Here is a 25600-nt window from a genome sequence, read left to right on the forward strand (position 1 = left end):
GAACCCCAAACAAAACTGTAAGTAATGGTCTTCATGTCTGAGGGCTTTGGGTTGTTTGTTCTAATTTTTAAGCACAACCACTTGGTGTAGACACTGCTAAACCTTTCTAGTTCTTTATCCTTGGTGTTTGAGTCAAAATTATCACCAGCAGTAGCCCAGGCTGGTCTCACACTTGCCATCCTTTTACCATAGCAGAATGTGCCAACATTCCGGGCTCAAACCCTTTTCTTCCACTGTGTTGTTGTTGCTGTTGCTGATATTATTATTATTATTATTATTATTATTTGTTTATTTTGTTTTTGTCTTTAAGATGTGAAACTTTTCAACAGCCTAATGAGTAAAGGAGAATAGAAAGTGATCTGACTGAAGTCCTGTGAGTCACGATCAAACAGTAGCCAACTGCAATGAGCCTTCTATGATTTTATACAATAAGCATTTGCCTGACGCTGCTGAGATGCCACAGTGACCCTCTCACTTATGCCAGCTAACCTATTTAAAGTACGTAGTCACCTGCTGACAGTGTTCCTAGAGGATTCTCTGTGAGGCATCCATAAAAATTCTCTGAATTCCAAGCATTTCATTTAGAAGGATAACTTAAAAGACAAATAAAATTATTTGCCTCTAATGGCTGTCTAGTCAATAGTTTAAAATGCAGGAAAAATTACAATTGGACCATCTTAAGATTTTGTGAATAAAAAGAACAGAACGCACCAGGGAAACATACTCCCACTGCTGAGAAAGTCCTCCAGGGGCCCGGCATGGGGCTCACACCTGTAATCTTATAGTTCAAGAGACAGAGACAGGAGATTACTGAAAGTTTATGTATGACTGTCTACATAGTGAATTCCAGGCTAGCCAGAATGATAACAATGATGAAGACATGACGACAATGATGATATAATCCTGACACAGCAATGTAGTATTTTTAATGACAGACTTTTACATCGAGTCTCAGCAGGTTTTCACATTGAAGGCTATCAAATCTCATTAACACTGGGCAATATTTAAGATGGGTTTACAGAAAACATCTTGTCAAAGCTGAGTTGTCACCCTCAACTGTAAATGCCATTTTGCACTAAAGATGACCACTAGGCACAGTGACTAATTTCTTTCCCTCATACTCAGATATGCTTTCTTGAGAGGGACAATGAGCCAGGTCACAAGAGATACATAGGCAGGTTTTCTTATTGTTTTACTTTTTAAAAAATATTATTTTTAAATAATTTAAACATTTATTTTAAATAATATTAAAGAATATCAGAGATTATTCTTTGGTTTTACACACACACACACACACACACACACACACACACACACACACACACCCCACAAAAGGCAGGACATAGAATTCCATAATATGATTTGAGCTAAGTAAAGTATGGTAGGGAGTACATGTTTTGTTTGTTTGTTTTGTTTTTAAGGGGAGTATAATATTTATTTCTTTCTGGTAGGAGTAAAAAAAAAGCCATGGTTATTTTCTTTGGATTTTTTTTTTGTACTTTCCTATCATGAACATTTATCAAAGGTGCTTATTTCTCTCTTTAATATAAAGAGAGATGAAAGGTGATGCTGAGCTAGGATGGAATGATTACAGAGTAACTTGACTCCCATCTGATCTATCTCCTAACAACAGAAGCAGTAAACTGCACACAGGACAGTGGGTCCACTCACTCTAGCCTAGTTCTTTTGACACCGCAGTTTCCTTGGAGAACAAACCCCCTTGCTGACATTATCGGAGGTATGTTGGTCACTCATATTTGCACTAAATGATGCTGAATAGTTTTAAAAGCAGATGGTGTTCTTTAAAATAAATAAAACATGTGAGTCCTAATATGAAAGATACCATTTGTATAAAATGAATTAATATTCCCCTCAAAGCAGTCATGTTAAAGAAGCCATTTAGTCTTCTACTAACACTGCCCTTTCTCATATATTGTTTTAAATTTTCTGTGAAACTACTCAGAAAAATCATTGATACTTCTATTTTTTCCCAAAAATAGTTATATTAGTTTGATACATTTGCCTGACTCATCCCCATTTGGTTCTTGGTTTCTCCAGAAAATAAACACACACAACTATTCTCAAAGGATAAAGATCCCAACTACTAAATTAGTTACAAAATAAGAAAAAGAAAAGCCAAACGATGAAGCAAAGGTATCCCCTCACTGCTGATTTCTTTTTTCCCAGATCCTGGCTTGTCTGCACACACTATTTTCCACAGCGAGTATGTGCCACCTTTGTGCCACCCACCCTCACACTGGCTTGATGACATAAGAGACTAGCAGCCACATACCGGAAGTATCTTGGGCAGTCACATCCACACCATGTGTAACCATGACCTTGAGACATTCCACATGTCCTTTCGCAGCAGCAAGGTGGAAACTGCAAGGAGAGAAAGAAACACATCTCCTTAGGAATCATCTCAGAGTTCATCTCCAATAAAACTTTCCTTCCTCCATGTATACACATCTCTCATCTGAGCTCCATGGCAACCCTCCAAGACCCAAGCAGGCATCATTATCAACCTAACGGTAAACACTACAGACTCAGCATTTGTTCATTTACACTTTTTCTCAGTGCTGGGGCTTGAATCCAGAATGTTGTATTATCACTGAGCTATACACCTCCTGTCAATCACTGTCATCTTTTATTAAGTGATGGAGCAGAAACTCGATCTTAGGCCTTTTAACCCAAAGACAGGGCTCTTTGAAAAGTGAGATTCATCACTTATTTGTCTTTCTCCACCTCAAGTTGAGTTTCTAAGTAGAAAGTCATCAACTTGTTTTCTCAATTCTCACCATCACAAAGTGAAACTGATCAAAGCCTCGATAGTCCCAATCACACATGGTACGTGTACCATGACCTGTATACAGTCTCTTCCATCAGAGTTCACTTTGTAAGTTATTTGCATCTTCGTAAAAATGTACTAATTTGGAAATGTGGTGACTACATAAGCAGAATCTTGGTGAAAGAAAGCTGGCCCCCTAAAAGCCAGTACCACACTTCTCCAGTTGTTCAGCACTGCTTAGGGTATTTCATTCTATCATCAAATTACCTTCAAATGGACGCCTTATATTTTAACCAGTCTTGGCACAGCTCACTGAATGGATAAGTATAATAAAATCAACTAGCCTTGAGGTGATGGAGTCACCACATCTGCCTTAGTTACTGAACTATACTTTCAGAGCCACTGACAACTATGTCCCTAGATTGCTAAGACCTGATTAACAACTACCTTCTTTTCTTTCTTTCTTTTCTTTTTTTTTTATAGCTATGGGCTCGATTATTCAGTGTTCACTTTGCTATCTTCTATGACCAGAAGACAACAAATTTACAAGTGTCTAGCCAAGAGGATGGAAGCCACTCTAAGTATAACCATGCTAGGACCAGTGTTTGTTTTACACACAGACACACAGACACAGACACACACACACACACACACACACACACACACACACACACACACACACACACACCTCTTGTTTTTATTTGTTGGTTTGCTTGAGGCAGAGACTTGCTACATAGCATATGATGACCTCCAACTAATTATCTTGTTGACTCAGCTTTTAGTGCTGGTGTTACATCTGTGTCACACCACACCTGGCTTGTACATGGACTTTTGATTGAAGTATAATACATGTAATGATAATAACATGTCATTGTACAGTTAGCTGAATTTTTGTGAATGGAAGATACCTAATTTACTTTGTACAAACTCAAGAAATGCAAGAGTCAGCCAGTTCCACAGCCCCTCTGAAGCTGTCCTTTGGGTGGCTCTCTATATGTGACAGGATTGCATACTATATTTATGGGTAGCTTAAACTTCAGACACATCTGAAATCAGTGCTATTACATTGATGCATGCAGCCAAATAAACTTGACATGAAATTTACTGGATGACTTAGACCAAAGAGATTCAAACCATTACTTGGAAGAACATGACGATTACAAGGAAGAAATAAAGTGTTGAGAAGATTGACTCAGTTTCCAATTCCACAACAGAAACTCCTCAGACATTGGCTTTAAGGAAAACTTCTGATATAAGCTAAACTGACATCTTTGATGGCTACAACACATTTTATTGGTGAACCCAGTAAGTAAAGGATTCACTGTTTATATTTTGATAAATATGGTATATGAGTGTGATTTTTCTGTGCTCTACCATAACCATCAGACTTTGGATTATAATTTAGAATTAAGGTGATTGTTTTCTCCTGTACTTTGGGGACTTTCCTATTCTCTTGCAGAATGCTCGCACTCTGCTACTAAAAGAGAGTAACAGACTGCCCCCAGTCATCATTTTTGTTTACATTTTACAAAAAGCTTCAATATTTACTGCTCTTACCAAATAGAATACCAAAAGTACAAATAATTAGAAACAGTTCACTACAAGGACAGATACTCACACTTGCAATGTTACACTGCACCCATCTAATCATACTTTTAGTTAAGTAAAGTCATTCTTAGTCTGTGTGGTTAAAACTCAAGCAAGTCATCATTTCAGGTACACTGCAAGAATTCTCATTTCTGGGTGTTTCTGTATCTTATAGCCACACACAGGCTGATGCTTTAATTGTAAGTAGGACCAGACATGCCTACCTGACAGGAAAGGGATGAGTCAGTTATCTGTGTTAGAGCTTCTAATCACTTAACCAGAGAGGGAAGGAGTCCCTTCAGCATCTTAGTTCCCACTCACAGAGCATGCAACTTAGGGAACCTGTAGCAAAGCTGAGCAAACCAGTATGTGAACCTGCTCCTGGAGTAGAGTGTGCAATGTTGAGCCCCTCTGTCTCTCCAGATCTACCCCGGCCTCTTAGTCTGGGGTCTGTGACACAGTGGAGAACTCTAATGGACTGTATCCAATTTGCCCACCTGTAAAGTGTCCTGTGAGAAATAAGAGAAATTATATATAAAAGCACTGACATACAATGCTACGCCCACGGCGGTCACGCCTGTGTAGCAGAAGATGCCACTAAGGCGGGTTAAGGCCGCTGGGTTGGGGTCTGTGCTCCCCGGAGATGAGCCCCAGGCGGTTCCCTGGTGATCATGATGCCCGATGAGTCAACTCGAAGCAGCTGTCATTGGTGCCACTGCAGCCTCTTCTTCCTTGTCTTTTTGTTCTGTGTATTTCTTGTGTCTTGCCAGCAAACTACACTGATGTTAAAGGAACATCTGAGGACATGCTAAACTCTGTCCCACCGTTTATCAAAGCCTTTGCTAAAGTGGCCAGTTTAGGGAATAGATGGGTAAATCATGAGGGAAAAAGACAACTTTAGAAAGACTTGCCTTTCTTAAAAAAAAATAGCTAGATCTAGAAAGCCCTGGTGTAGATGGGATAAAGAAGAGAGAAAAGAAGTATTAAAAAGCATAAAGCCAACATTAAAATACTAGATGACTTTATGGAAAGGATTTGATAGATTTCATAATGTAGAAGAACTTTATGAGGCTTATTTTACAGAAGACTTAGACTCTGAGACCTAAAGATATCTAGGGCCACAAAATCAAAAAATGGGTAGAGAAATGGTTGATGGTATGAGACAGATTTTGGAGAACTCTTAGATCATGTCCTTAAACAATGACCACAATCTAAAGCTAAAAATAGATAATCTATAAACAATTTTGCTGTTCTTTTTCTTTCTGTTGTATGATCTGATGATGTAGCCCCCTTGCCAAGTTCCCTGATCCCCCTTGCCAAGTTCCCTGATTGTAACAGTATATAAGCATTGCTTGAGATAAAGTAAAATTACAGCAACATATTCAACTACATTGAGTGTGTCTGTCTGTCATTTCCTCGCCGATTCCTGATTTCTCCTTGAGCCTTCTCCCTTGTTCCCCTCGGTCGGTGGTCTCCATGAGAGGCGGTCCGTGGCAATACAATATGCAGTAAGTACTCTCCCACAAATGCTACCAGTTGTTATGGACACAAGACAGAGCAGAGTATTTGACGTGTCACTTAATGAAAGAAATTCGGTGCTCACAATCTGTATCTGGCACCACTGCTCTAACAGTGAAGACAGGGACGGGGCAGGAGATAAAAGCTGCACGCATTTCCAGGGACTGGAAACTTGGGAACAAAGTAATAGACATTCTCAGGCCCCAAAGACCCACCCAACATCAGCCTTGTCTAGGGCTCACACTCGAGCTACTCATGTTCTGGCCCCTTTCAGAAAAGTGACAATCCCCAGAGCAGCACTTGGCAGCTGCAAGACATTAACATCTAGCCTCTGACTGTGCAACAGAAGCAGAGCTGACTTGAACAAGGCACTCAAGTGGGGAACACTGGATTTCACTGGGTGGAAAAGCAAGACTCACAGGTGACAAAGCTTTGATTCATAGCCGACAGGGAGCATGTTTCCTCTCCTATGTAGACAGTGAAAAGTGTGAGCACTTTTAGATATGACAGTTTAGGGGACTGGTGGACCGTGACCAGCTCCTGTCTAGACAGCAGGCAGGCACTTACACAGTAACTGCAGGAATAGGAATAGAGGGTGCCCCAGGTCACCACCTAATAGTTGATGTGCCTATTGGCCTATGTTTATAGGACACGGGCTAAAAACATCTACTTGTAAATACAGTTTTGCAGACTGGGATGAGTGGGGGCCAAAGCAATAAATTACCTAAAACCTACACATAAACTCCCTTTTAAAAATGCTTTTCCTGACAATGCTATAGGGTGTGGAATGTGCTACCTCGAGAATGAGATACTTTGGATGCTGCTATACTTCTGTGATTTTAAAGTACTGTTGCTACTATAACTAAATTCACCCATTTGCATATTTACTATGATATATAGCATGTATCAAACGCTGTTCTGAGCCCTGAGAAATAGTGAATAAAACGAACTCTTTCCTTATGAAATGAAGCTTTTAGTATGAACTCTAATGGTTAACCAGACTGAGGGAACATTCTGTACACACACACACACACACACACACACACACACACACACACACACACACACACACACACACAGTGGATGGGTGGGAATTTAACAACACTCAGAGACAGTTTTGGTTACTAATAGGGAAGTGGGGAGAAGAGGGACCCCAGTTAATGTGTGAAAGGCAGAGATAACTGCTAAGAATCCCAAACATCATAGGACAGCTCCTATCTCAAAATGTAAGTCATTCCTAGGTTCAAAAGCCCTGAGCTAAGCCTTTAAAATCAACATATAGTGTTGAAGCATGATTCTATTAAAGACTGAAGAAATAAAACAAGCACATTTTCATATTTTATTGAGATGTTTCGGTTCACCGTGGTGAGGATGGCACAGTGGGACAGAGCTACTATTGTGGTGGTCAGGAAGTGGAGAGAAGAGAAGGGGCAGAGGTGAGGTAGACCCTTCAAAAGGACACTGCCAGTGACTTACTTCCTCCACCCAGGCCACACCATCTCCCAAACGGCACTGCTGGCTGGGGCTCAAACACTCTGTTCAAGCCATACACACACTCTATAATTTCTCATTTTCTACAAAACCCCCAGACTCCTTAAGAGGCACTCATTTCTCTCTCTTCCCAGTGCTTAAAAATAAAATCAAACCACCAATCTAATTTCCATCTTCTACTAATTAACTCCATTGTGAAAATTTCCTAGAGATGGGACCATACAATATGTGGTTCACTAGCTCTGACTTCATTGAGTATATTTTCAAACATGTAACATGAATTATCAGTATTTCATGGCTATGTAAATTCATGAATATAGTGCTTTGTTTTTCCACTTATCACTTGATATGTATGTTGGTTATCTGTACTTTCAAAGTACTGTTACTGCTAAAATACATATGTGTGGGTCTATGCTCACAAGGCCTGCAGATCTGTACAGTGCTGGGATTGCAAAGACAGATACATTTACCTTTCTGAGGCACTTCTACATCTTCTAAAGCTACTGACTATTGCACACTCTAACACAATGCAGGGAGTTCCAATTCCAGCCAAGGCTTCTGGGTTGGCAATTTTTTATTTAAACAAAAGAATTGATTACAATATAAAATTTGCAGAGGCAAAAAATTGTATTTTAAGTTTTTTAAAATTGTCTTTATATGTGTGTGTATGTGTGTATATGTTATGTGTATGGGATGCCCACATAATCCAGAACAGGGCATCCTTTTCCCCAGGGATGCAATTGCAAGCTGCCCAGTGTGGTTGCTGGGAATGGATTTCCTCAAATCCCAATCTTTCTTGATGAGCCCTTTGAAGTAGTTCAGTTTTTTTTAACAGCTGAAATACCCCCTATAAGGAATATAACAGAGTGAATGTAAAACAAAAATACCCTTCGGTTCTGTCTCTATCTACGCTGATTACTTATCCTCCCGAAAACTAGAACTGCCATTAAGTCAACGCAGCTTGAGAAAGACTGTTTACTTACAATTTTATTTAGGTGGATTAAGAATAAAGTGGAGGCAGGAGGGCTTTAAGAACTTTGTATCTACTTCTCTAATTCAAGGTCCCAGGACAAAGCCTAGGGTTGCACAGAGTGGCTCCCTAGATTCTGATAGAGCTGAAGTGGCAGCACCTTATACTCACAGAGTGGTTCATGGACCAAGAGTGTGTTAGAAATGCAAGCTTTGGGAAATGGAGAGAAGGCTCTGCAATTAAGGGCACCAGCTGCTCTTATGTTGATTTGGGTTCAACTCCCAGCACCCACATGATAGCTCACAACCATCTATAGCTCCATTCCAGGGGAGCGGATGCCCTCTTCTGGCCTTTGTCAGCACTGCACATACGTGGTGCACTTCCTGTACCAGATTCCCCACTGGAGTTCCCATACACCTCAAGTAAAAAAGCACTGGCCTAAATGGAGGGCAAATTGAAAACCCCATACCATTATGTTCTGCCATGATGCCCATTGTTTCATTATTCTTTAAAAACATAGTCTCTTAACCTTAATACCCATTTTATAGCTATGCCCCACAAAAAAGGAATCCCTGTGGTGTCATGTTTTATTGTAGCAGGGCATGTTTAGCTCTGCTTACAAGGCTCAGGCCAGCCCTCAACAGAGATGTAACCAAAAGACACAAACAAGCAGCCGCACGATTTACATAAAGCCGCTTTCATCCTGCGATGCTTTTTGATTCTTGGAATGTTTCTGCTTTTGACACTTGGACCAATCCCAAGCTTTTAGTCCCCACCAGTCTTACTTCTCTCTTACACTTTTCCTTTCTCACTCCCCACCCCCCAACACCACCTCCTGAAGAGAAAGTCAATTCATTGGTGATGTCCCTAGCCTCAAGCAGCAACTGGTGGCAGCCTGAGTACAGGATAGTGACGGTGGCAGAGGAGGAGAATGTGGCCTGGTAAGAAGTTAGAGGTCTGGGCAGCACACTGTCAGCCATTTTATTGTGACATAGTGGTGGCTGAAATTTAATTTAAAGCAACTGTATGACACCTCCACCAATGACAGCAGATAATCGACCAAAACACTATACTGGCAGTAATTCTATAATAAACTATTATTTTTCAATTTGCAGAGGAGGAAACCAAGGCACAGAGGAATTTAGTAACCTGTCCAAAGTCCGAGAATAAGCAGCAGAGCTCAGATTTAACCTAGCATTGCATCTAGAGGGCTGGCCCTCCAACACATGCTGAAACATGGCTGTTTGCTCAATCACTCTGTAAAACCAGGTATGTGCTAGGATTCTCACTCACTGGTTGGGCTGCTCTTTATAAGAACAGAAACTTCAACTCGAAATCTGGAACCATTTGGCCAAAAGCAAACATAGGCATCTCCCTGGGGCAGCTTAGGGATGTGGGGGCTCTCGGATGGATGAGGATGCAATCCTAGCTCTGAAGCAAAGAGCCTGCAATGGAGGTTCCCTTTCCTACAAAACCACTCAGTGAGTTGTACAAACTTCCCTGAAACAAATACCTCAGGACCAGGAAGGGATATTTCCCAAGCCTCTTTAACAGAAGCAGACTTGAGCTGCTCTTCAAAGCCCCTAAATTTCAGTTTGGCAAGTTCCAGTCTCCAAAGAAAGAGTAAACGTAATTCTGGTTCCTGGGATCGGGAGGAAAGACATTCTCAAGGCTGCTTTCAGAACAGCCACTTTTCAGACATGCGCATTCACAGAAAATCTTACTCAAACTCTTCTGTCTTCTTTTACACGGGCTCTCTGAGATTTCAACATCTCCTATGCCTCTGGAACCAACAGATTAAACAGCTAACACTCAACAGAAATAACCATTCCCCAAACCCTACCAGCACTAGTGACATACAAGCTAGAATCCAAGTATTACTTAGAAGGGAAACTCTAACATCTTCATGAACAAAGACACTGGGATTCAAAGAAGTCAGGGAACACTTGGAAGAGCAGAAGGTGAATTCATTGTCCCCATGTTTTTCTGTTGGAGACAGGCAGGCTTTGAAGTGACAGCAATCCTCTTGCCTGACCCAGGTGTGAGCTCCAAAACCTGGTCCTCAGGCCTGATGCTGAGGTTTTCTCCCACCCTTCCTGTGGTCAGTCAGAGGCTTAGGACAAATCGTAATGGAGACCAGTTTCTCCACAGTTGCTGAGACCCAAGCAATTCAGTTTTGCAGCAGGAATCTCACAACCCCAACCACCTAAACTTGCTTCCATTTTCCTTGTGCACCTTTTAGAAGATGTCATCGTGGAGAGGGAAAAGAAATAAATCATCCTAGGGAAACCAAGGAAAGTGAAATATTTTTATTATGAGCAAATCCAAAGGTCTGGCCATGAAGCAGAAATCTGAGTGTGAGGCATCCTGGTTGCTCTCCTCAGCTTCTGTCACTCCCTCTATTTACTGGCTCCTTGCTGTCTCTTGAGACCATCAAGGACCATCCCACCTTAGAGTCTTGCCTTGTTATTCAAGAGCCATCACTCCAGAAAGTTTCAGCAATTTGCTGGGTGCTGCCTCTCCCAGGCCTAATCAGAGTGGTGCCTGCCCTCTTCACTTTCTTCCCTATACCTGACAACACTCTGAAGGGGCCTTTTCTTGCTGTGCGCCTCTGTCCCATCAGACTGATTTGCAGTATGGAGTTCTGTCTTGCTTTCTTCAACTTCCCTAGCACACAGAAGTTTTTTTTTTTTTATTGTTTTGTTTTTGTTTTCTTTTAAAGGTAACTTTGGTTTTGTTTTTCACCTTTGTCTAGTCTAGGTACAACAATGAACTGACATAACTGTAAATTATTGTCTGGCTGTAACACATGTTCTTGAGACAAACTGTGTCCTTGGGCTAAGAGCAATTTCGCTTCCTAACACAGGTTTGAGTGGTTCCCGGCAAAGTTCTAGGGCCAGCAGCAGCTAAGATCAGCCGAGAAGCAGACAGAAATGCAAATGCTCAGGCTCTTCCTCAGCAGGCTCGAAGGTGACTGTGGAGCACATTCGATTTTCTCGGTCTGTGGCATAGCAGAAAAAGCATGAACCACACATGGTTTTGGTCTTGGCTCCACCTTTTCTCAGGCATTCATGCTAAAAAGCTTTGCCATGGCCCTGTTGGTGATGACAAGAAGGGTGGTACCAGGTGGTTAAGCTTCAAAAAATGCCCAGGTATCACCCTACTGAAGATGTTCCTCGGAAGCTGCTGAGCCATGGCAAAAAGCCCTTCAAGTCAGCATGTGAGGAAGCTTCGTGCCAGCATCAATCCAGGGACTCCCATACCCCGCTGGGGTGGTCTGTGGCACCATGGGCCACTACAAGGAAGCAAACAAAAGAGCTAACGAAGGTTGAGAAACTAAAATGAGACCCACAGGTCATCCATAAGTCACTCAAACCCATTAGCCTTGGTTTACTCATCAGGTCACACACTGCTGACTCAAAAACAACCAAAATGTTTTATGGCATTTAACTTATTTCAACAATTGAATTTTAAGTCTCTGAGCTCAAGTAAGGGTGGGCCTACACCAGCTTGCAACTGGACAGTCCTATAAGAGATAAAAAGTCTGGATTCCCCTTTCAGAGTACAGTCTTGCTTAATAGCTTTAGTTATAAAAGCAATAAAAAACTAAATTCCACTCTGCCAGAGGGTGTCAACTCCATTGGCCCGAAGCAAAATTCCTACAGCATGAAGTGCCACTACCAACTGGCACTGTGTGTGGGTGGAAGTCAAAGAGTAACCTCAGGGGCTGGTCCTTGCTGTCCACCTTATTTTCAGGTCTCTGTTCACTGTTGCACATACTAGGCTACCTGGCCCATGAATTTCCTGTCTCTTTTACCCATACCTATAGGATTGCTAAAATTACAGACGCCTGTCACCATGTCCAGCTTTTAAATGGGTTCTGGGGACTCAAAGTTAGGTCCCCACTCTTGCATGGAAAGCACTTACCCACTGAGCTATATCCCCAGCCTCGGTTTTATGGACTATTCACTACTTCTACCAGGAATCCACAGAGCAGACAGAGAAATGGAAACTTCTGTTGCATATGACTGGCATAAAGAAAGTGAAAAATACAAAAATAGTGCTAAGGTTTGATTTTGGAGTGTCCTTGGAGTCTTAGGAAAGGTAAGGCCTGGGTGGTCGAAGGAAGTCATTGAGGGTGTTTTAGTTTTACACTGTCTTTGTTCCTGTCTGTGTTCTTTGCTTCCCGCCTTGCGGTGTGGTCAGGAACCTGCAGCCTGGTTCCCACCATGACAAACTGTGAGGTGGCAAAATCTTCCACCCTTGTTCTCATCAGGTATTTTGTCACAGAAACAAGGAAAGTAATGAATATAAATATGATTGTCCACTTTTTTTTTTGAGACAGGTTTTCTCTGTGTAACAGCCCTGGCTGTCCTGGAACTCACTCTATAGACCAGGCTGGTCTCGAACTCACAGAGATCAGCCTGCCTCTGCCTCATGAGTGCTGGGATTAAAGGTGACACCAATGCCTGGTATTAACTGGCCATAAGTGCCCAGATTGCTATCCAAGGCAGTCAGCATTAATGACTGGGCTGGGTTCTCCTGGGGAAGGGGTTGGGAGAGTGGTGACAGAAATGGAAGAGTACTTTTCTAAAGCTGAGAAACCCTATAGGGATAGGGGTGTAACTCAAGGACACAACATTTGCTTGGCAGGGGGGAGGCCCTGAGGACTGGGAAGGCGGAGGGGGAAACCCATGCTTCGAACATAGCACATCCTGAGACTCTAGTGCCTAGAAAGTAGAACAGGTGATGTGCATTCATTCCACAGTTTCTGGGTTTCTGTGTTAATTCTTTGATGTCTGTGCCAGGATAAGCGAGACCATCAGGAGAGAGATATGTCAGGAAAATGAGAAAGAGAGAGACAAATGAACTTTGATAAATGTATGACAAGGGGGAAAGTCCCTTGTCCAGTATCTCAAAAAACAGTCCCTCAGTTGACTCTAACCCTAGCAGTTTGGTAATGAAACAAGACAAATGCAGCAACTTCGGAACTTGGGGGAGGGGAGGTTACAAGCAAGACATGATGCAACAGCCTTGAGACACTAACTCAGTGGACTCAGTGGGATGGGTTTTCAGGGACGCTGGCACTTTGTGAGACAGTAACTAGGGCTAAAGGGGAGGATGTGGATGTGTGAAGGACAGGCACTCATTACTGATTGCACTGGCCTCGACCCTTGAACTGCCCGGCTGCTGCTCAGCGTGAGAACCTCCTGCTCCAAATGCCCTATTTCTTGTGAGTGACTGAGGGCAGGTCACTGACTGTGTGCTCAAGAGCTCCTCCCCCAGCCTCCCTGCTCTGCTCTCTACCAGAGTGACCAACTTTCCCAGGATCTCTCTGACCCCTGCATTGGGGGCAGCTTCAGTCTTAGAAGGCACTGCTAGCCAACCAGGAGGAGAAGGAGGTCAGCCAGACAGTCAGGCAACAATTACACACTGCCATCTTTAAGATTCTTCACTTGACATACTTACTCTACTTGCCTATGTTTTGAGACAGGGTTTTGTTACATACACTAAGCTGGCCGAAAACTTATAGTAATCCCCCTGTTGCTGTCACCTAAGTTTTGGATTACAGGTAGTTACTTAATGCAACTTTGCAAACAGCTTTAAAACAATATTTTCATTTTAGTGGGATTCTAGCTTCCAAATCTATTCTAGTCATATTTCACCACTACCGATAATTTTTCAACAAGATGGTATTCTGCTTTAACACAGACCTCCTTAGAGTGTAACTGACATGATTTACCAGAAGACAAAATTAGCTTAACTTGTACACAAGCGCTATATACTAAAAAGTGTGTGTGTGTGTGTGTGTGTGTGTGTGTGTGTGTGTGTGTGTGTGTGAACTAAAAAAATTCCCCTCACTTCCACAGGTTTCTTCAGCCCACCTGTAACTTGTCAGGATACAACGCCTATTGGGAAGCCTGGTTGAGATGTTACTCTCACTGCGGCGTGTCCTGATTGGTGTTTCGCTAATTGCACTGACCATTTGCATGCATCATCTAGGGTGATTACAGACCCTTCCTATCCAGACTGTGTTTGTATTATGTGGTGGTTTGAATGAGGTGCCCCCCCCATGTTCTCCTGCATTTGATCACTTGCTCCCCTGCAGGTGATGCTATTTGGGGAGACTTAGGGGGCTTGGTTTTGCTGAAGGAAGCAGAACACTGGGGCAAGCTTGGGAATTTCCCAGTGTGCTCCCTGCTTCCTGTTTGTGGATCGAGATTTGAGATCTCAGTTGCTGCTCCAGCACCACGCCTGCTGGCCGGCTACCATTTCCTCACCAGGATGTGATGGCATCTTCCCCTTCTGGAACCATAAGCGCCAAACAAACTCTTGTGTAAATTGCCTTGGTAATAGTGTTTTATTGGGGCAATAGAAAAACACCTGCAAAGGAAGATTCCGCAAGCCCTTTACTTTCATGTTCTTCAAGACTCGAAGGTCAACATTTTTTTGGATGACATTGCCAAGTTCCACTACCAACTTGGGGAACCCTGGTCCCCTTCAATCACATTTGCAGCAGCTTTTATTGCTGTTGTTCCTTAAGGCAGAAAGTTCCTTAAAACGTTCCTTTTCCTTTTACACACTGGAAGCTTAGCTGAGTCTTGCCCTGACAGCAACCTTCCCACTATGCCAATGCAGATTTGGCCTCTTCTTACTGGTGCTAATTTTAACAATTACAGCCTCCCTCAGAGAATATGAGTTGGCTGTGACATCCAGTTTGGTAGTTTCCTTTTCCTCTTCAAACTGGGCATTTTTCACTACTCTTGCACCATTTACTCTTCTTCATTTTAGACCTGCATACAAGTGTTACTAATAACCTCTTAATAGAGTCAACATGAGGCTGTCTTGAAACATCCTCTGCCAAAGAAATTAGCCCATTACTTTTTCATCTAGCCTCAGGCAAGTTCCTAGGGTGAGGGCAGAAAGCGGCCAGATTCTTTGCCAAAGAATGGCAAACACTGTTCCCCTCTGGAACCCCTTGATCTGGACCCCCACAGTCATGGAAGCCTCACCACTACTGACTTCCAAGTTCCTACTAGGATGGCTTATTAAGCTCTGCTTAATGTTCAACTGCTTTTCTAGTCTAAAACCCCAAGTTTTCCCACATTCCTTCAAGAAACCTAACAAAAACAAAACCCAGCATGGTCAATTAAATCTGTCATGCAGTCTACTTCCTGGTACTAATTCTCACCTTAATTATTCTTTTATTGTTGTGATAGAACATCATGACCAAGGCAACTTAGAAGAAAGCGAATTTGGGCCTACAGCTCCAGTGAGTCAGACATGAAAATACAGTGCAGATAGAGGTCAGCAGGCAGACATGACAGTGGAGTGCAGATACAGGTCAGCAGGCAGACATGACAGTGGAGTGCAGATAAAAGTCAGCAGGCAGACATGACAGTGGAGTGCAGATAGACGTCAGCAGGCAGACATGTCATCTGGAATAGCAGCTGAGATCTCACATCTTGAACCATACGCAGAAAACATGTAAAATGGTGTTCATCTTCTGAAATCTCAAAGCCCACCCACAGTGACATACTTTCTACTCTTCTCTAAACAGCCACTAACTGGGAACCAAGTATTGAGATGCCTGAGATGTATGGGGGACATCTCCACTCACATGGTCACACACTTGAGAGGGAAAAATCTTTTGTAAAAATTTTTGTGTATGAGTGCTTGCCTATATGTATGTATGTGTACCGCATGCTTGCTTGGTGCCTAAGGAGTCCAGAAGAGCATGCCAGATCCCCCGGAGCTAGAGTTACAGACAGTTGTGAGCTGCCTTGTGTGTCCTGGGAACCAAACCTGGTTCCTGTGCAAGAGCAAGTTCTCTGAACCAGTGAGCTGGCTCTGCAGCCACATGAGGGGAAATTATCTTAGCCCATGTTTCAGGGGCTCAGTCTAGGGTTGATTAGTCCCATGCACTTAGACAGAACATTATGGTGGTGGGAATGAGTGGCAGAGGCTGTTCTTTGGGGTCAAAAGGCAATGTAAAGAAGAATATAAAAAAAGACCAGGGATTATGTGAAGTGCATGCTTCAGTAGCCACTCCTGCCAACTAGGCCCCATTGCCTGCCTTTCACCATTTAATGAAAGTCAAGTGGAGAACCAGTGTCAAGTGAGGCCCCAAATGGTTTCATTCACCTTTAAAAGTTGATGTAGGGGCTGGAGCTATGGCTCAGAGGTTAAGAGCACTCACTGCTCTAGCAGAAGACACAGGTTCCATTGCCAGTACTCACATGGTGGCTCACACCATCCATAACCCCAGTTCTAGTGGTGTGATGCCCTCTTCAGATACCATGGGCACAAAGCATATACATGATGCACACATGTAGTAAAACACTCATGCTGTGCAATAATCCTTCCTTATGCGGTGAAGATGTGTTGCTCTCATTGTTAATAAAAAGCTGATTGGCTGAGAGCTAGGCAGGATTTTCTGGACAGAGAGAACGCTGGGAAGAACAGTGGAGTCAAGGGAGTCACAAAGAGTTGACAGCCAAATGAGGAAAAAGCAACATGGGAAATTAACAGATAAGGTAAATGAGCCTCGGGGCAGCACAGAGATGAATAGAAATGGGTTAATTTATCAGAGCTAGCTAAAAAAACAATCCTAGACTATCGACTGAGCATTTATAATTAATATAAAGTCTCTGTGTAGTTATTTGGGAGAGGGCTGATGGGATGAAAAACTCCGCCTATACATTCCTACACACAAAAATAAACAAAATACTGTGTGACTCAAAATAGAGTGTGTATAGCTTAAGACCCATCAAGTATCAACTGGAAGCAGAAAGATGTGAGTCAGGGGATAAAGAACCTCACAGGCTGAGCCCCAATTTACAGAGAAGTTTCAAGAAACACTTAGTTCATAAAATCTACAGCCCAAGTACCCATCGCCATCTAAGACCAACCTTCAAAGGGAAGCTATGCAATGACAACACAGAAGTGGGCAGAGGCTCCAATCACACACAGTCTGTAATGGTTTCCATTAAACAATTTGGAAGTCCTTTGTGAGAAAAATTAGAGAAGGCTGATCACATGGCATGGCTCAATTTTTAAGATGGAACTGCTGGTACCAACTATCTCACGCGTCCCTATTCCGAATAAACAGAAAGGCAGAGGGTAGAAAGGGCCACAAGTCAGAGAAGTGTCTCACTGTACTGGCTTGCAGAGATCAAAACCTACTTCTCTACTTTACACTTCAGCTCCACAGTCATCTGTGGAGTGTCTACTTTCAAGGCCAAAGAGATTGGGTTTCTGAGATGTGGACCTCGCTCTCTCCTCTCTCCTCCCTCCCCCTCCCTCCTTCTCCCTCCCTCCCTCCCCCTCCCTCTCCTCTCTCTCTCTCTCTCTCTCTCTCTCTCTCTCTCTCTCTCTCTCTCTCTCTCTCTCTCTCTCCCTCCCTCCCTCCCTCCCTCCCTCTCTCAATGCTCTTTTGAGGTCTATGCACACATGCCCTAGTGAGTATTTGTTCAAATACTATGGTCCCAGCCGTGATTTTATTTAGTCTAGTTGTTCCTAAGAAAAACACACATAACTCTAATTAAAGGCATGTCCAACACAGGGGAAACCATCTTGAAGCAATTAGACTCTTCTACGGTAAGGTTTCAGGGTACCGACTGCCTCCCACTTCCTGACCTCCCCCATGAAAAGAGAGCAGATGGGGCAGAGGAAACCCAAGCCTAACTCCATAAACACAGCCTGGAGCTGTATCTTTTCTGCCCTGCTCTATTCTGTTCTCTGAGCACCACCCTGATTTACCTCTTCTGTAGATGAATTCGAGTCATTCAACTGCTTTTACTTCTTAGAACCCTCTCTTAATCAGTGTCTGAGGAAGATATCTTCTGACAGTTTCTCCTTTAGCCATGACAGGGGATATTCAAGAAGAAACTAAGAAATTTGAAGAATTTCTAAGCTACCCATCTGGTCTTGGGCTATGATAGTTTCTGGAGAACAATTGAGCAATGGCTACTTTGATCAATACATTCTTGGAACTTCTGGGCTTGCTGGTCCTCTGGATAGTACAAGCTGATTGTGTTTTTTTTTTTTTTTTTTTTTTTTTTTGTTGAAACTGCCCTGGAATCAGGGGTCTCAGTGGTAATCCTTCCCCAGAATTGCTATTTCCCCTGGATCCCACGTTAATTCACCTCTAGGTAAAAAAGAGGGTTTTTTCTACAGCATTCACAGCAAATGGTTCTTTTGTGCCAAGAACACAGGGAAAGGCAAACCCAACAAAAATGGTATGTCCTTGTCCCCCTGGAGCTCAATCACTGCATGAGATTAAGGCCCTTTGGAAAGCAAGGCCTTTCTTAGTGGAAGTATGACAGCTGCTCCCGTTCTGCCAGTACCTCTATGTGTCACTGGACACAGAACCTGGACAGAGACATGGACAGTTTACTTAAGAGAAGGTAGGGACATATAGCAGAAGAAGATACATAAGGAGAGAACATCTAGATAAGGGTGTGGCTGAGAGATGGCCTTGAATAACCATGTCAAGACTATGCTCTCACAGGCACAATCCCTAACATTAAAAACACTCTAGAAAGGGATCCTGCAGCCTAATTTTGCTATGGAATTGTACATAAGGAAAGGAAGGAAAAGGCAGAAAATGAGACCAAGCTTGGTCAGGGACGTAACGTTCAAGTTCATGATGTGGCCTTATCCTTTAGAAGGAAGGGTGTATCATCTCACACATGTCCACAATGAGCACCAATCGTTACTAGAAGCTCAACTGGGCTGACTGAGGCAAGAGCTGCAGTTGAGGGGACAAGACTAGTATTGGACTGTCACAGACTCTGAACTATTCTTAGGACATGCAGTTCATGTGTTATTCAATCAAATGCACCTAGAAAGACCAGGAGCAACCAAACTTTTCCAGGAATAAACAGATCACGGGGAACAACGACACAGGGAAGTCAACACCTATAGGTGAGAAGGCTAAGGCAATGGAGTGATGCCCTTTATAACAGAAAGTTCGATTTTACATTGTTATGGGGTGTTGAAGGGATAAGGAAGACGGTTTCTGGTCTCGAAGCCCCACCTCAACGTGAATATAAATGCACAGAGATGGCAAGCTCATTAATGATGGTTGAGGGAAGACTGAGAGAGGTTGGGGTGATGTCCTGGTGGGTACAGAGTTTCCTTGGGGATGATGAACAGCACTGTGAAAGTGTGTGATGAAACCAAACTGTAGATTTTTAAATCATTACAGCGCCCAGTTTTATGTGATGTACCCCTTTATCACAATAGAGAAGGGAGACTAGAACATGGTCACCTTAGTCATCCACTCTACACATATAAATAGGAAATAATTTCACATGGTCTTTACGCCTGTGTCTAAGTTGCTAATGGAAATTTTCTGTCATCTTTTTAGTGAATGCCGCCTTGGTCAAAGGTGTCATAAGCACTTACCTTGCCTTCCCCAGGGATAACTATAAAAGGCTGTCTTATGCAGACACCTGGATACAAGGAATAATTGCAGGAAGGCTGTGGGAGACTAATACAAAAGACGCTGTCTGTCACCAGAATCCTCAGGACAAAAGCATAGACTCCCCAGCCTCCCAAGGTGCAAAGACTCAGAACACCTTTTTTAAAGTGCCCCAGGCAATTCCACTACAGCTGCTCACTAGTATGGAATGGGAAAGAAGAGACATTTCTCAAGTGTCTCCTATGAGTGAGAACTGTGCTAGCTAGCTCTGTGCACGCAGTGCCTACAACCATGGGCCATCCATACTCTCCTGGAATTTTACTAACTAACCGTGAACACATGGTGGTCCCTAGGAAGAGACTGCACCTCTCAGGAATGGGAGATTAAGAACAAATATCCCATTTGCTTTATCTAAACTCAAAGGAAAATGAACATTTTATATGAAGAGCCGGGCAATGAGAACTTGGGGCTCTGGGAGCCATATGGCCTCTGCTAGAATTATTCAGCTCTGCCTTTGTAGCTCAGGGGCAGCAGTGGACCAGGACTTAATGAACAACAGACAGAAAGCCATGTCTGCCAACTCTGCTAAAAGTCTAATATTTCTAGAAGTCCTCAGAAAAGCAACCCAGTCACCAAATGGAGAAACCTGCCAATAACCCCACAGCTACACTTCTTTCCTTCCCTTGCTGCTGGGATCTCTGGTGACAGAAGCAATTGGCAGGCAAGCCCTTGTCTCACAGCTGCTTCTGAGGACACCAAAGTGACACTCAGAGAAACATGGAGGCACACACCTTTAATCCCAGTACTTGGGGAGTCAAACGAAGGCATGTATTTATGAGTTTAAGGCCATCCTGGTCAACACAGTGAGTTCCAGGACAACCAGGGATACAGTGAAACCTGTCTCAACAAGAACAAAAAGAGGGAGGCTCAAGGATTAGGAGGTCATATATATAATAGAGTCCACATGAGCCTGTGTGGCTCGAAAGTCACTGTTTTCAATATCACTACCAGAGTAAAGATGGTTCTAAGCTCCTCTCCTCTCCTCTCTTCTCCTTCCCTCCCTCCCTTCCTCCCTCCCCCTTTCTCTCCCTTCTTTCCTCCCTTCCTCCCTGTCTTTCTCCCTCCCTCCCTCCTCTCTCTCAACACAAAGTTTTAATTATGGCAAGCAGGATTTTGATGCATACAAACATAAAGCAAAAACCTTACTACAGTGTTCACACAATCACTACCTATGCCAAAGAGTGGCTTCACAAATTACGAAGTAAGGTTGAAGGTTGAGAGCTGTGCTGTTTCTTATCCAGGGGAGAATTATTTCCTATCTACCAACTGCTTGCAAGCCTGTTGCTATTAGTTCCCTGGTGCAATGGTTGGTTGGTTGTTCCCAGGAACAAACACAGCCACTAGGGAAAGTCCAATGTATAATTTGGACCTTGATGGGAAAGGAAACAAACCCATACATGTTTTAGCACAGGGTTAGGAAGGGATCGGTAGAGACTTTTCCAAGTCTCCTGAAACATGATCAAACTACCTTCAATATACCAGGGATTCTGGAGCCCATGCCAAAAACCCTAAATAGCTAATATTTGGGGGTTTTTATTTGCTTGTTTCTTAGAGTGTTGGAGATGGAGCCCTTGGCAGATACTTAGCAGATACTCTACCACGGAAATGCTCCCCAACCCTTAATAAGCACATGTGAAAACCAGTTTTTCTCTTACGCGGTCTTTCCCTCGCTGTCATGCTTGGTGGCACTAGTTCCTTTCTTGCCCAGCAGTGAGGCCACCTTCTCAGCATCTCCATTCTCCACAGCCTGCAGCAGGCGGTCATCGTTCTTGTTCCACTCATTGGTCTGTGGAGCAAGAGGTAGAGTTAGAAAGGTGAGCGATATCAGCCACGTCCTTGTCTCCCTGGGCCAAACCAAGCCCTGCTCCCCCCAAAAACACCTTCACGAATGCCTTCAGCTTCACTGTGGGAACACCCAAGGAAGCTGGTTTTCCCAAAGAAACAACAGTTTAATGAAATATCAGCCATCAGCAAATTCCAAGATAGGGTCACTCCCTTCAGCCATCCTTCAGAAGATGAAGCAACAGAGAGTACACGACGGGCCGGTTTACTCATTAGCTAACTGCTAGCTAACCTTGACAGCTGGTGTCTGAAAATGCAGGCCTCTGACCTAGTGCCCGGTTCACTCAAGTGCACTGTGCTACCAAACCAAACCGGCTAGCAGGTCAAGTTTACCAAGGGTTTAAACACAAGCTATTCCTTCTGGCCCGTTCACCAGGCCTTGATTCTCTGAGCTGTCTGCAGGTTTTAGCAGCTGTCCAGGCTGCCGACTCAATAAAGTATCACTAGAGACAGAAGTTGTCTCTGATCAAGTTATTAGACAACAAAGCCAGTGAGGCTCAGGGAGTGAATTCTGAAAACTCTGAGAAACTGTTAGTGAGTGCCACAAGAAATAGTCCAGCTCTGTATGATTACTTTGAATTGTATTATCATCAGTGTGTCTGGGCCACCGTCATCCATATTCCTAGTCCAAGTGTACTCACAAGCAAAATAGTAGGCATTATCTTGACTACAAACCAAGCTTCCTCCTGAGGGGAAGACAGAAGTGCATGGCCAGGACACCAGCTTGTATTACTAGACTATGCAGCGTCACTTAACTGTTGCGCACACACACTAAGAAAGAGATTGTAGTTGATTTCCCCCATAGTGCATTTTATAAACAAAAAAAGAAACAAAAGTTTCCCTGAAGTGCATTTAGAGCTAATGACCTCTAGCTACACTATGCTAAATGGGAAAAGTATGGTCCCCTGTAAAATCCTTCCCTAACCTAAACTGACTAAACTGACTAAATTCTGAATTGGGCCACTCAGAAGAATGTGGAATCTTAATGCGTGGAAGTTAGAGCACTTAAGCTGGGCAAGGCCCCGTGCATGGATTTTCTGTCTATTGCCACCAGGGTACTCCATTATTTAGAAAAAAATCCAGCCAGGCATTGGTGGTGCACACCTTTAATCCCAGCACTTGGGAGGCAAAGGCAGGTGGATCTCTGTGAGTTCCAGACCAGCCTGGTCTACAAGAGTTAGTCCCAGGACAGCCTCCAAAGCCACAGAGAAACCCTGTCTCACACACACACACACACACACACACACACACACACACACACACACACGCCCAAAAAAAGAAAAAAATCCGATGATGACGTTCCCTAAATCACTTCCAGACGGATCTCTGGGGATGACGCAGCAAGGGAGGTCTGGAGGGCAATGGCCCTGCCTGAGGTGCCAAGTGACTGACCCAGGTTGTATGAACCTCTCTGAGCAGATGAAGCTGAGAGAAGATGGCTTCTCCTACTCAGATGCTCAATAATCTGCAGCACCAATCAGTCCGTGAGTGCTGCATACTGGCTCATGACAGGCACAAGGGACAAGAATGGATGAGCGTACATAGCACGGACCTTTAGAGTTTAAACAGAGGAAGACCAGAGCAAGTTGAGAAAGGCAAAAAAGGTGACCCCACTTCCTTCATTTTCCTCAGGAACCTCTCCAGACACTGCCACCTGCCAGATTATCTCCTCAGCCAGGCACAACATGGGGGCATGAATGATTGAGACACCTCTCTTAGGAATCTAGAAGCAAATCTCTCTTCCCTACCCTTATCCCTATTGTCCCCTATCCCTCTGCCAAGAGACACAGCATTGAAATCAAGCACTAAAAGAAACCTTTAAAAGTTGTCTCGTTCAATCTACAGTCAAAAGAAAGGATTGGCTGGATAAGGAGATGAAGTTTGACTTTCTCTCTTGACGTTCCAATGTAATCCATTTGTACCCCAGGATCAAGAAAGGTTTCCAGACACCACCACATATGGACAATGTCTCTTCCTTGCTCTCTGTGAGCATCCTCTCCTCTAAGAAGCCTTAAGACAGGCCCCACACTGGTCACTTTAAGAGTTTTCTACCCAGTTTTGGGTTAAGCTAACATACTAAAAGCAAAACAGAATAGGCACTGCCAGGTGCTCAGGTTTAATAACACTGAATGCCTTATGAGACATCAGGCTCATGAAAGCATGTGTACACTGGGCTGTGACAGCAAGTACTTCTTATTAGAAAAGCATAGTAAGACAATGAAAGTTGCTGCTTAGAACACTCTGTCACCCACCACCTACACACAGGACAACTTCTAAAGCTGACCAGGCCCTGTAGGCTCCCAGGGCCTTCCTGGTGACCTCTCTGTGCTACTCTGCTCTGCTGTGTCCTCAGGGGCCACCTACGCAGCTCCACTGAAGCCTCCCGTCTAGACGAGATGAAATACGGCGTCCTGGCTTATGTTCGAGGCTTCTGGTTTGCTCGTTTTATCCCAAACCCTCACTTCCCTGAAGACAGTGAACTCCAGCTTTGCCGTCTTCCATCCCCCGGTGCCTGGAGAATGCTCAGTACGTGCTCCCTGTTGACTAACCTAAATCTCTCTTGATTTAGCAAATATTTGCACTGCCAATATAAAATTCATTCTCTTTTAAACAATTAAATCATGTTTCAATCTTTCAAAAATACATTTATAGGGTAAATGGGTCCAACTTCCTTAGCTCTTCCACAAAAAGGCCAGTTTTCCAAGATTTTTAATCATGTATACTTCCCGAAAATTTCTTCACGACTAAGATGCCAAACCTCATAAATTCAATCAGGGTGAGCCAGTGTCTCCCTCACAAGAATCAACCAGATGGTGGGTGAGTCTGCAAGTCTGCAGACTCTGGGTCCCATTCTAAAGATTCTGACCCAGGGATTTAAGAGGATTCCCAGGAGTCCAATAGGTCCAGAGCTATTCTCACTGTTCCCACTCAAGGACATCTAGCATCTAGCCAAGGCTTGCTAGAGACTTTATGTGAACCAATTCTGTCCTCCACAGAGGTTGCTAGAAACAAATGTTCAGAAGAAAGATTAACATGCAAAGCCTCACTTAGTCTCACTGTATGCATATAAAGAAAAATTCAGAAGAATTCTACACACCATGTAGAAACTGATACAAAGAAAACAAGGCCACGGTTGTGGTAAAGGCCAGAATGTAGGTTAGGAGGTGGGGTGTTGTGTCTGGTGAGAAGGGATACATGGAACTACACAGAGGCCCTGGTCTGTTCTGCAACCTGGTTAGTGGTTCCATAGACACTCACTTGGTAACTATCCGTTAAACCATATATCTGTGTATGTCTTCTATAGGAAACTAGCAAATCACATTTCTCCTACTCCCTCCCTCTCCCATTTACAGAACAATAACATCTCGTGGGTCAGTTTCTGGCTAAATTGACATTGGGTCAAGGGGTTATGGATGGACACATTCCCACCCATTTCTTTATTTCTACTATTAAGACAAACCTGCTGCCAAAACCTGGCTCTTAATTGTCTGGGAGACTCATAAACACACACAGTGATGAAGCTACAGGTTTTCATCAGATTCATGCACATACACATAAAACATGTATGTAGTTTCAAAGGGTCCACTGAGCTTCCCAGGTTGGTCTCAAACTTGATCTGTAGCCATGGGAATCCTTAACCTTGTGTGGCTCCTCCCCCAGCCTGTGGACTGGTTGAGATGATGGGTCTACACCATCAAACTGAGCTTATTATTCTTGAACTAGACGATCTGCCCCATTCCTGTCTAGCTAATACTCCACGAATCTTTTTAACATCTACAATAAACATCTACTTCTACAGCTACAATCTGACAGTCCATTATGTGGAGGCAGGTAACACTTTAATGCAAAATTTCTACTACGTTCCTCTGAAATCACATTTTAAAGGACCCTAGAGAAAGCTCCCTGGACACAAAAT

General features: G+C 43.4%; 1 protein-coding gene across 5 annotated transcripts in view; it reads right to left on the reverse strand.

Annotated features, from left to right (window-relative positions):
* The window catches only part of Rai14 (retinoic acid induced 14), a 134537-nt gene that overhangs the window by 29855 nt on the left and 79082 nt on the right, over nucleotides 1-25600 (reverse strand). For all 5 annotated transcript variants that reach the window (XM_027401274.2, XM_027401275.2, XM_027401273.2 and 2 more), the window contains exons 3-4: nucleotides 21498-21628; nucleotides 2294-2382 (exon numbers count right to left, since the gene is read on the reverse strand). In XM_027401274.2, the coding sequence (XP_027257075.1) occupies nucleotides 2294-2382; nucleotides 21498-21628 (220 nt within the window). The remainder of the gene's footprint in view (nucleotides 1-2293; nucleotides 2383-21497; nucleotides 21629-25600) is intronic.

Source organism: Cricetulus griseus, chromosome 2 (assembly GCF_003668045.3).
Source record: "Cricetulus griseus strain 17A/GY chromosome 2, alternate assembly CriGri-PICRH-1.0, whole genome shotgun sequence".
NCBI lineage: Eukaryota > Metazoa > Chordata > Mammalia > Rodentia > Cricetidae > Cricetulus > Cricetulus griseus.